At 52.3% G+C, this 12,737-nt stretch overlaps 1 protein-coding gene across 1 annotated transcript in view; it reads left to right on the forward strand.

The window, feature by feature from the left end:
* Nucleotides 1-12,737, forward strand: part of SPATA13 (spermatogenesis associated 13) — a 144,735-nt gene that overhangs the window by 115,572 nt on the left and 16,426 nt on the right. The window contains exon 5 of the mRNA XM_061170935.1: nt 12,146-12,282. Coding sequence (XP_061026918.1) covers nt 12,146-12,282 — 137 coding nt within the window. The remainder of the gene's footprint in view (nt 1-12,145; nt 12,283-12,737) is intronic.

Raw genomic sequence — 12,737 nt, forward strand, 5'->3', positions numbered from 1 at the left:
GCTCAGGTGGGGGTCTGGGCTGGGGCTCAGTCCAGCCGAGGGCAGGGGCTTCCTCGGTTCTGACGTGCACCCAGCCTTGAGCTCATTTTCTGCAATTGGCAGTAGTGCTGGGCTGGAGAACAGCATGACTGTCCGCGGGGCCGCCTGCCGCCCTGTGCCTGTCCTGTAGCTCTTGGTAATGGAGCCTTACCCAAGCCTAGAAAAGAGGAGAAGTTCTAGAATCTTCCCAGGTTAAGGACATCTCTGAACCAAGCAGGGAGGCTGCAGTTTGGTGAGGCAGCAACAACTGGGAAACGTTTGTTGCTGAGTAGATATCCAGTGCTGGTGATCTTTCTGCCCAGTATCAGAAGGTGGCCATGTAAGAAAACCTGTACCTGGACTTCCCTGGTGGCGCAGTGGTTAAGAATCCGCCTGCCAATGCAGGGGACACGGGTTCGAGCCCTGGTCCGGGAAGATCCCACATGCCGCGGAGCAACTAAGCCCGTGCGCCACAACTACTGAGCCTGCGCTCTAGAGCCCATGAGCCACAACTATTGAAGCTTGTGCACCTAGAGCCCGTGCTCCGCAACAAGAGAAGCCTCCGCTCGCCGCAACTAGAGAAAGCCTGGGCAGAGCAATGAAGACCCAATGCAGCCAAAGGAAAAAAAGGAAAAAAAAAAACCTGTACCGTATTGTACTTAAGAAGATACCAGAAATTCAGAGCTGAATGGAACCTTAACGACCACCTGCTCATCTCAAGAACCGGTCCTGGACGGGTGGAGGGATGAGCACTGGTTTGAGTTTGAAGTTCCACTGGTAACTTACCTCGCCAGCAGCCTCCTTTTCCATACAGATGGATATAACTATGTAGGGGTCTTAGGGCCACTGGGCCGAAAATAGCCTTACTGTAGAGTAAAAATGATCGTAACATCCCACGTGATTCTGACTTTTATTTTATGATCTCTGATTTCTGAATATTTGATATTAATGTATAATTTGGATTTCTCCACTTTCCCGTGGGACTTAATCCCTTGCTGAATTCTTTTCGTGGTACCAGTAGTCAAGGTTGGTGACAGCCTAGTCCTGACCATACAGCAGCATCTTATCCAAGGAGAATAGATTCATGTGTTGGCGGGGGGCGGAGGGGTTGGGGGGAGGGAGGGGTTTGGGGGGGGTGGAGGAGGTTAAGACTTCCTTCAACTATGCTTAAGGTCTTTGTTGCAGTATTCTTATTGATCTGGTAAACATAGGCTCTAATCACTAAAGAACTTTCCAGACCTAAAAGTCTAACCTTCTCTGTAGCTTCTTCCAAAAATATCTTGGAAGCATTTTTTGGGTCATCTTCCTTTGAGGAGTTGCCCCATTGAAATGCAGTTTTTGTTTGTTTATTTACTTTTTTCCTTCTTTTTATCTTTATGTTTGTTTTGAGTGTGTGTGCAGTAAAGTAAGTTTACTTAGCGAATGCCTTTGGTTTAAGATCCTAAAATCCCAAGGACCTTAATCTAGCACCCTGACCCCATCTCTGGATTTAGAAAAAGTCCTTGGGAAACAGAAGCTGCCCTTTGTACCAGCTGCCCAGGGAAAGGGAAAGTGAGCCGTAGAAACAAGTTAAGACAATACCAAGGAAATGTGGCCAAGAGAGCTTTTTCTTTTTGAAAACTTGCAATTTTAACCAAAACAAAATGTCAAGAAAATGAAAACACTCTGGATTTTATTTGCCTCCTGCTGGATTTTAAGCTTTGTTAGAAAGGATGCTCATCAGAACTAATTCCCATTTCACTGCTTTGTGTCTCAATATTCAGCGTTTCACTTGTTCATTCTAACGAAAACCAGGTCCACCCTTGCATTCCATGGTCTTCATTCGTTTCTGAATTAACACTTCTCAAGCCTGAGTGTGCCTCTGACCCCAGATCCCTGGGTCTGGTTAAAGTCAGGCTGTGATTCCACAGGCCGGTGGGGTCCGCAGTCTTCACTCCCCACCAGGGACCGGCTCTCCAGTCACCCGGCGCCGCTGGTCCCTGGACCGCACCCTTTGGGGCAGTAATACGTGTTATCGTAAACAGAGAGTTTTGTGACCTTATGGGAAATTCTGTGTTAAACAAGGTGACACAGATGTCATGATCTGGATTTGTAGCCTGTGGGGACTGATGTATCCTCTGGATTTCCAGGAAATAGATATAGTGTTCAGTGGTTTTCAAACATTTTTCATGGACCATATTATACCAGTATTCCACATGGGATATAGGAAACCTTGCCTCACAGACAGTGGTCTGCCCTGAAAAACAATTTCAAGGAATCTTTTGAGTCTGTCATTTAATGAAGCACTGCCTTTATTAAGAATAGATATGCCCTGGGAATTCCCTGGGGGGTCCAGTGGTTGAGACACCATACTTCCACTGCAGGGGGTCAGGGACTGAGATCCCACATGTCTCTCAGTGCGGCCAAAAAAAAAAAAAAAAAAAAAAAAAATATATATATATATATATATATATATGGGGGGAGAGAGGGAGGAGGGAGGGAGGGAGAAAGAAAGGAAGGAAGAAAGAAAGAAAAAGAAAAGAAAGAATAGGTGTACCCCTATTGAATGAACTGTCTATTAATCGTTTTTAAAAATGTTACTCTTTTCAATCATTGTTTAAAAATACTTGCAAGGGGTAGATTCGAAGCCAATCGGTTTTGTGAGTGGTGTATGTGTGCTCGCGGGTTTCGCCTTTGTTGTGGTTTATTGAAGCCTTCGCTGGATTTAAAGGTGGGATGCACCAAATCAATAGAAACAGCCACAAATAGTTAAAGATGAGAAAAGCCTATGATAATGCACATGGTCGGTGTGGGTGTCGTAACTGATCACGCAGCTTTGTCCATTGAGCATGGTCAGTGGACCTGAGGTTTGTCAGAGTAGCTGCCGCATGATCTGTTCTGTTCATTAATCCCCAAGAAAGTGCCCGCATTGTTCTAAACTTGGTGATATGTTCTCAGGAACCCTGAGAGCGCTGTCGGAGCCTGGTTGTCCCCGCTGTACAGACCAGACACGGAGCCCCTGGAGGTTTGAACTGGTGGAGTGATGCCAGGGCGCCCATCACCCCAGAGCCGGCACGCGCTCACAGGCTCAGTTTTTCGCCATTTACTGGGGGACGACCATGTGATCACTACTCAGTGTATACCATCTCCTTGCTCGTTAACTTAAAAAGTCAGCATCTTCGTGTTGTGAGGAAATTGAAGGAAGCTGTTTGTTAATAGGTGTCATTTCACAATATGACTTGCTTATTGTAGATAACTGGGAAAAAAGTATACAGGAAATAAATAACCCTTGTCAGCTAGAGAGAGCCTCTTTAAAAAAAAAAAAGACAGTTCTCTTCATTATAGAGAGCAGATACTTTACATAGTAAAAGATATGCATATCCTTGTCACATCGTAGAAGGTACACACATATTTACATATATGTTTTTAAACAAATCCCACTTTTAAAATGAGTTCACAGATTTGCAGTTAACATAGTGTAATATCACAACTGAAATTTTTGTCATACCTTAGCGTGAAATCCCAACTCCAGTTTTGAACCTAGCGACCTCTCTGCTTCTTCCCCCGTGAAATAGTTTCCTTCTTTTTTTTTTTCTGAGCCCGCCCCTTTTTTTTTTTAATTGAAGTACAGTTGATTGACAATGTTGTGTCAGTTTCTGCTGTACAGCAGAGTGATTCAGTTATACATATACATACATTCTTTTAAAGTGTTCTTTTCTATTATACTTTATCACAGGATAGTGAATATAGTTCCCTGTAGGAGCCGGTTGTTTGTCCATCCTGTATATAATAGCTTACATCTTGAAAGCTCTCTTCGGGTCTGCCTCGGGCTTTGGGATTGTAATGAAGAGCAGCAGGCGCCTTGCCTTTCTCCCACCGTCGTCGGAGGCCCTCGGGGCCCCTGGTAGGCAGATGCAGTGCCTGGTTTCCTGGGTGGCCGTCTGGCCTGCGTTTAGGCTTTCCTCCCCGCTGTCCAGTCTGAGGCTGTAACCTCAGCCGCCCGTGGGCGGGTGCTGTGAGCAGTGAGGCTCTGGCCGGGCAGGCACAGGCGTCAGCAGTGAATAAGCGATTCTGTCGTCTCCGCAGCCAGAGCCTGTGCGAGTCTCCGTGATGCTCAGTCACCCCCCAGCCCCGCTCTGAACGTGGCTGTTTTCCAAACAGAAGGATGGTGGCTAGAGGGGAAATTGCAAGATTCTGGAGTCTGGAAAGCCTTCACCTGGGTACGTGTGCAGAGATTGGACTCCTGTGTCTGGCCATGTTGCCGATTCCTCTCTGTGTCCTTGCAAGTTGCAGGGCTGTCTCTGCTGCTTCTTGTCGGGTGTGTGTGTGTGTGTGTGTGTATGTGTGTGAGAGAGAGAGAAAGCTCACTTGTCCCGGTCCGGGGTCCTGAGGGCAGTTCTAGGCATGGGCACAGTGAATCAGAGAAGCTGGTTTGGGTTACAGCACAGCCGTTGGTGTGAAATAGAAAGTACTAAGAATGAAACGTGGACTAACCATTATGAGTTACGGATCTGATTTTTGTTGTGCTAGTTTTTGCTTCTGTTACATGAAATTTCTTTATACAGGAGATTATTGTTGGGGTCCGTAACAGTGTTCCTTGCTAATTTGGGGTGTGTGAGGTTTAAGGGTATGAATTGATTTTTGAAAAATACTGTCGACTGTTTGCAAAAGTGTTATTGCCCAAGACTCAGTTACTGTATGGTGCTTTATCCCACCTTGCTTGTCAGTGTTTTTGTGAGTGTTGTCAGCTAGACTAATTCCTATTTAAGTGTGAAAGAAACATGGTTCTCTGATACTAGGAAGTCATCAATTGGAACCCATGTATTCTTTAAAAGGAGTAAGAAAAAATGCTTCACAGAAAGAATTCTGGCTGACTGCTACACATGGATGCAGTAGGATGCTTTAAAAAAAAAAAGTCTTGTCGCTGTTTTTGCCTTAAATCAGTAGCTCAGGCTGAAATAAATGGGAATTATAGGTGAGTCTGAAGTCAGCCTTGGGCCTTGCAATGCAGTGTGTATTTTGTGCTTCCTCCTTGTTTTGGTTGGCTTTCTGTGCAGGCCGACAGCAGACAGGGATGTGGTTAGGGCTTCTACTTCTGGCCTCTTCACTAACAAAAATTTAGAAAAAGAAAAAGAAGTAGCCCAGATATTCCTGCGTTCAGAGCACAGGCCTGCCTGCCAAGTGGCTGTGCTTGTCACTTGAGTGGCCGGTGGTCCCACTGTCCGGCGTGGAGGAGTGCTGGCCGCCCGGCCTCACCCTGGGCGGGGGAGGGGCGTGTGCGCGCCTGTGTTTATTCCAGGGCAGCCGGGCCTGATGGAGGCCGCCCCCCGCATTCCTCTGCTCCCGGGGCGGGCACGGGTCCCAGTCCTCATTCCCAGTGTGCGGAGGCCGTGGGAGGCTGGACGCAGCCTCCACGCTGAGCGGGATGCTCTCCCGTCGCTGGGATGCGCAGCTGGTCAGGTCTCCTGCGTGGGGTCCGCGCCCCCCTCCCCGTGTGCCCTCGGGCTCCCGCACTCCAGCCCTGCCGGCCTTTGAGGAGACTGGCTGTAAAGAGAAAGAAGGAGGCAGCTCGGCCCGAATCGTCTCTTTCCCGCTGGTTCGGTGTGTTCCCGGGACCATCTTTCATGTACTCGCTGTACGAAGCGTGTATGTGTGTGTGATGCAGACGCAATGTTTAATCAGCCTTAAGTGACATGCCAGCGTAAAATAAAGCGGAGAGCTTGCCGAATGGGGGGCTCTGTTTTCTTTGAGATCCCTGATTGGCCAGGGGGCCTACGGAACAGCTCGGCGGCTCCCGGGAGGGTTGTCCTGCAGGGACTGGGGGCGGGAGCTGTCCAGTCACTGCGGCTCAGAGAGGCCAGGGCCAGGCAGGTGCACGGCAGGATGGCTTGGGAGCCAGACAAGATCTGGGGTTGAATTCCAGCCCCACCGCTGGGGAGCAGTTCCTTAACCTCTTTGAGACACAATTTCCTCCTGTTTAAACAGACAGTAATAATTCCAGGAGGTGTACATCGCTTGGATGAGATGATTTATTTAAGCGCTTAGCACAGTGCCTGGTACACACTGTGAGCTCATTCCGGGGATGCGGTGAGACTGGAAGGGTTCCTCCTCAGGATTTGTGCAGCCAGCCTGCAAGGCAGCTGCCAGGAGCTGCGAGGGGCGTGGTGAGCAGCCTCGAGCTGCCAGGGGGCGGCCGAGTGGAGGAGAGGGGCGAGGCTGGGACAGACGGGCAGCCACGGTCAGAGCCAAACCCAAGGAAGAGAGGAGAAAACAGACTGCAAGGGACAAGCCCAGGGTAGAACGCCAGGGCTCGTGGCAGGACACTGAGGAACCCAGAGCCTAAACCCAGGTCTGGGTTGGAGGCTGAGGACTGTCCAGCTGCTGCGTCCCCAGGAGCACAGAGACCCTGGGGGCGGTGCCTGCCCGGGGCTCCCGGCCCAAACCCCAACCTGCCCGTCTCAGGGCTCGGAGTGCCCCTTCCGCAGGTGATAGAGAGCATATAGGATACACCTCTAGGGCAGGATTTGCCTTTACATTGAGAAGAAGGAAAATGTTTCACTTTTACTGGTTTAAAACAAACCTTTTTAAACTCATTGTAGAAACAGTGCACCTTGGAGGTTTGGTGTAAATTAAGTTCCGCCGTGACGTGACTCCCATCACGGCTCGGGCATCAGAAGGTGGCCGAGGCCCTGAGTTGAGTCCAGATGTAAAGTTCTCTGCTGGGAGGGCTATTTCCAGAAGACCCGTGGACATTATAAAAGGTTATCAGTGAAGGGTAGCACGTCCATTTCTAGTACCTTTTTGACCTTCTTAATGTCAGCATGTTTAAAAGATTCAAAAATACTATGTATGGAAAGTGGTTTGAAAGTCTAAATTAGGCTAATAGTGACTTTCCTAAAAGCAACATTAGATTCTAGACAGGAAGAATTTCGTGCTTTAATTGGGGAGCTGACACTAATAAGCGTGGTCCTTGTCCCTGAGGAAGTCAGAGCTGGGGCAGGAGTGGGGCAGGTGTGAGGAGAGACACACGCACAGCTAAGGAGGACATTGTAGTGCAACGGCTAAAATATAACGCCAGTGTAAATGTGGTGAACGTTTTAAAACCGGAGACCGTTGCTGCACAGGGGCAGGGAACGTAGGCAGGAGAGTGGAAAATCATCACCCATCACTGGGGAGTGAGGGCTTGGCCGCCCCGAAGGAGAAGGGGGAACTTGATGGGCTCTTGATGGCTGGCTCTTGATGGGTGGGGGCATCGCTCCCGGTGGACAGGTCAGTGTGCACCAAAGGATCGCGTCCTTTTTGTAGAACGCAGGGAACGCTCACAAAGTGGCTAAAGCGGAGGTGTTCAAGCAACGAGATCAGAATCCACTGTTCTCCAGCTTTTGTCACTGTGTAGACGGGCCACACAGCGCACATCCCAGGGCAGACCCCTGCACGTGGGGTGAAGGAAGTTTAGCTTGAGTGCCTGTGGTTTCCAAATGTAGCCAGGTGTCAGAATCGCTTGGGGAGCTTTGGAAAGAGATTCTCAGCAAACACCCCCTCCTGCCCCCTCTCCCCCGGAGAGCCTGGCTCCCTGGTCCAGCGCAGGAATCTGTGTTTTCTGAACGCCCCCCTGTGATGGGACGCCACCCACCCTAGAGGAGTGGCCCTGGAGTCGGGGGGCGTGTTCTGACATCCAGGGCCCCCTGTGGCCGGGTTCATGCCCTCTGTTGCATCTTGGGGCTCGGGGGCCGCGCCGGGTGCAGGGACCTGGCCGGTGGTCCAGACACGGCTGCAGCAGCTCCCCGTGAAGGCCGCCCTGGGCTCTGAGCTCAGACCGCCCACCCGCCCGCCCGCCTGGCTTTGCCGTTTCTGCTCTTAGGATGGCACGTGAGAACAGCTTATCTCCAACCTGAGGAAGCCTGAGTGATCGGCAGGAGGTTTCCTAACATCTGTGTTTTTAACGGATTATTCTAAGTACGGGAATTTCCCTGAAGCGACCCTTGTTTTAGTGGGACACCCCTGGAGAATGTTGTGCCGGTCAGGCGATCAGTGTCTACACCCATGTGGCCTGCACGGCAGGTGCCCGGTTATGACACCCGCCGTGGTAGCTCTTACCTTCCCCTGATCTGTCCCCTGCCCTCCCCGACCCCGTGTGACAGGTAAGGGGACAGTTTTCCCCAGCTGCAAAGAGAAAGGAAGGCTCGGGAAAGCTTGGGGCCTTTTCTAACCAGGCCTGGCTGGGGTCCCAGCAAGGTCTTGTGCTTTTGAAATCCCATCCCTCTGATCAAAAGTCCTTAAACGTGCAAAATTAAGCCAAACAGGAGAGATCTGATTTTTCCTGAGAAAAATTCCTGCCGGGACACGGGCTGGGGGCCTGTTTGCCGCGAGCGGGACTCAGGATCCTGTAGGAAGGCCTTAACCTCCGGCGCGTGTTACAGGATAAAGTTTTGCGTTGTTGGTGATGTGTGATGTGTCCTCTCCTGAAAACTCACCTTGAGGATCAGTTGTCAGGTTTTGTCCCCTCACAGATGTGAAATCCAGGTTCAGACAGAGGAATGTCACCCTCCCAAGGAGTGTGGACATGTTCATCGTTGGCCTCTTTTATAAGACTCCCATTGTTGGATTTCCCTGGTGGCGCAGTGGATAAGAATCCGCCTGCCAATGCAGGGGACACGGGTTCGAGCCCTGGTCTGGGAAGATCCCACATGCCACAGAGCAACTAAGCCCGTGAGCTACAACTACCGAGCCCGCGAGCCAGGCAGTGGTCCGGGTACCAGGAGTACAGTGGAGAACAAAGCAGGCAAAAATGATGGGCTAGCTTACCTTTTAGTTGGGGGAGACAGATGACAAGCAAAGTATCTTAGGTGGTGATAAATGCTGTGGGGAAAATAAACCGGGAAAGAAGATGGGGCAGTTTTCGGTGGGATGTCGGGGAAGGCCTTGGGGGAGGCAACAGCAGGCCCCGAGGAGGGGAGCCAGGTGCAGGAAGCGGGCAGCCGTCAGGGTCAGAGCTGAGTGGGGGCGGGGGGATACGGTGTGTGTTTTAGGGGGTCTTCAAGGACCTGGGCTTTGTCCTCCATGGGTGGCTTGGGGCAGGGGCCTGAGTGGTCCGATGCCTGGGGGGTTTAGCACCATCACTCTAGCCGCTTTGGTGAGACTCGTGGAGGGGGCGGGGCGGGACGGGGGCGCAGAGGGGCTGCTGCAGTGACCCAGCTCGAGGTGGCCAAGGCTTGAGTCATGGGGACCCGTGGGGAGTGGCAGGTTCTGGACACGCGCTGAGGGGAGGGTCCGGATTTGCGGACGGGTCAGACGTGGGACGTGAGGCGGAAGAGTGACCTCTGAACAGATGGGACGTGTGGACTTGTGCCCATCGTACAGATGGGCACGTGGGGTGGAAGAGGCCCAGAGGCTGGCTCCAGCTCATTTAGCTGGAAAGTTGGTCAAGCTAGGACATTTGCCAGGTGCTTTCGCTCCGATTCTTTCGCTGGTCCCCGGACACACGGCGTCTCTCCCGCCCGGGCACCCCGCCCTGCCCCGCCGAGCGGGCTGACAGCACGGGGACCACCTCGTTTCCGCGGCTCAGGACACGCTGACCCGAGGGACCCAAACGCTCTCATGAGGTCCCTCGGCCGGAGCTCTTTTCCAGGCGTTCGTGATGCGGTCAGACACCGTCCAGCATGCGAGGTTCATGTCTGTTTTCAGATAACTCTACCCTCTGCCTCCCGTAAAAGTTCAGCCTTTTTTCGACGGAATCCTTTTTTCATTAAACTCCTGTGAACTCTGGCTTTGCACGTTATCACCTGGCTTTTTTCCCCTTTACTGATTTTCGTAGCAACGCCAGACGAGGTGGTAAAGAATTCTCCTGGGAAACGCAGTTCGGAGGGTCTCTAGGGACAGCGTGGTTTCTGACTCCACTGTGGGGAGGGGCCCAGGTGTTTGACTTTCCTGAGCGCAGCGGTCCCGCTGAGACGGGAGGAGGAGGGATGCTTGGGGCTCATCGCGGCCTTCGGTGCTCTGGGCCCCGACAGACCAGGCCCGCCGTTAACCACCGTGCTAGTGGGCGCAGTGCTGGGGCAGCTGCCCCGAGGGCCCCGGTTAGAGGAGGGTTGCAGCCTTACCGTTACCTCCCTGGTAGCCTGATGAGAAAGGCTCGTGCCTTTACCGCAAGTGCGTTTGCTTCCTCCCCACCCCCCAAACGCACCCCAGCAACGGCCAGGTGACCTCGTGTCCTCTGCCTGAGAGCGCTGTGACCACAGCGCAGGGCAGGAGTGGCCGCACGGGGCCTGAGGATGGACACGGACACACACACACACACACACCCCTGGGAGGTGTGCATCGAGCGAGTGGCAGGGCCAGAGTGAGGGCAGGAGGAGAGCCCTGGGGGCCTGGTGTGCAGAGCTGGGAGCCCGGTCCTGGGACGGACAGGTGTCTGCAGGGCACCCGAAACGTGGCTCGTCCAGAGGGGATGGGCTGGGAATGTAAGACGCACATCAGATCTTGAAGACTCAGTACAAAATAAAGACTAGGAAATATCTCACTTTAAAAAATAAAATAAAACACAAATTAAAAATAATAAGAAAATATCTCGTTTTTAAAAACAGGTTCCTCAGTTTAGAAAGCAGACCTGTCCCCCGAGAATAAAGTTACTAGAAATCCCGACTCTCAGGTCCTTGAAAGAAGCAGGGCGCACGGCGCTATCCCACCAGCATCCAGCTCGGCCTTCACCCTCCTGCCCCACCGGCTCCTCCCCGGACTCCCTTTCTGGGAAGTTCGCCCAGTAATTCGGGAGTTTCCAAATCATCGTTGACTTCCCCCTCTTTGTTGCTGCCACGTCAGCTGGACGTGCGGGTCCTTGCACTGCGCTTCCGGCGGCCGGTTCCGTGTTGCGGCACGGTGGGCCCTTGCGATCCAGCTGACCCGCCTTCCCCGGGGTCTCCGGGGCCCAGCGTCCACCCCACCCGCCGCGTGCTGAGACCGTTCGCTCTCCTTCAGCCCAGCCACGACCGTGCTCGCTGCCGTCACCACGGTGGCTCCTTTGAGCGAGTCCCAGCCACGGACCAGGGATGCTGGGAACGTGATGTACATCATCCCACCTAATTCTCCAAAAAAAAAAGAAACTACCGTTTACAGCGGAAGGGTGTGGCGCTGGGAGAGTCTGAGTTGCCTGGTTCCGGTCCCTGCCCGGAAGGGGCGGGGCTACGGTTCAGACCCGGCCTCGTCACTCTAACACCTGGTCTCTCTCTGCGGTACCAGGGGACCTCTGTTCACACCTGCCACTCCCTTGCTCAGGCCCCGCGAGAGCAGCGCCGGTGCTTGCTCTAACCCTTAGGCTTGCCTTCCGGCCCCATCCTTTGTCAGATGTTCTCGTGCCCAAGGCCAGCCACACTGCGTCCTCAGGCAAGAGCCGGGTGCCTCCGCCATGGGGCCTTGTCCTCACAGGGGACGTTCAATGACAGACGAGCCTTGGTGAGGAGCCTACCGTCCCAGCAGGAGATCGGAGTGCCAGGTGGTCCGTCCAAAATGCCACACCCATCCTCCTAAGGGCTTTCTCTTTCTCTGGTAAAGGTGCCAGGTAACGCCTCATTCCGACACTGTGAGGTCTGGCCCTTCGCTCTGTGACAACCAGGAAGCACGGTGCCTGGCTTCACGTATGATACCGTCAGCACCTTCTGATTTTAGCAGCACCTCGCTGTGCCTGGCAGGGAAACGACAGAAGCAGGACACTTTTTAAAAAAAGGATTGTATCAATATTTTCCACTTTCGTTTCCTCCTCAAGCTTATTGACACATGACTTAGGAACATTATCTATATTTCTTATATCCACTTTGGAGCACAAATTTCCAGCTAAATCACACATCGTTCACTCAGTATCCTGACTCGCAAAATGACCCTGTCTGTCACCGTTGGCAGTAGTCTCTGAAATGTCCCCTTTTTCACCGACGGGGACACTCAACCCCGGCTCTCCTTAGCCTCAACTGCTACCTTTGGATTAACAGATCAGTGGACATTTTCTAATGGTCTCTTATTCTGGTTTAGATACAAATGATTACTTTCCCCTGAGGGCACGTTCTCAGAGGTCATAGGATTCTTGGTTATATTTTTGACATTAGCTGTGACCTTTAAACTGCACCGTCTCTCTCTCTCTCTCTCTCTCTCTCTCTCTCAGTTTCTTCTGATGGCGGTGCGGAGTCGTCTGCCCTAGCGGATGACAATGGCAGCGAGGAGGACTACAGCTATGAAGACCTCTGTCGGGCCAACCCCCGGTACCTGCAGCCGGGCGGGGAGCAGCTGGCCATCAACGAGGTGCGGGGCTTAATTCCACACGGCAGCAGCCAGTGCAGGAGGCCCGGTTTTCAGGGCCCGGAACCCACTCGTACTTTGCTCTCTGATTATTTCTTAGTGGACACGTGCTAAAACCTAGAACTCTGGTTAGAAGACCAGTATGGTTTTCTTGCATTTTCAAGGATGATTTATGTGATTAAGTGTCGCAGGTAGCTAACTAAAGGCATCCCTCCCGGTCAGAGCAGCCATCCTTATGCTTGGAGAGGGCTTCTCAGTCAGTTCAGGATATGCCCTCCCTACATTTATTGATAATAAATCTAGGAGGTGAACGTTACTGTCCACATTTTAGCAAACGCTCTGAGACTAAGAGGCTGAACCACTTGCTAGCAGACGGCAGAGCTGAAGTTAACCACGTGTTTCTCACCACGGATCTGTGCTTCTCCCCGCCCCTCTGCATCTTTAGCTAAGCCTTTTTA

This window comes from Eubalaena glacialis, chromosome 16 (genome assembly GCF_028564815.1).
Source record: "Eubalaena glacialis isolate mEubGla1 chromosome 16, mEubGla1.1.hap2.+ XY, whole genome shotgun sequence".
NCBI lineage: Eukaryota > Metazoa > Chordata > Mammalia > Artiodactyla > Balaenidae > Eubalaena > Eubalaena glacialis.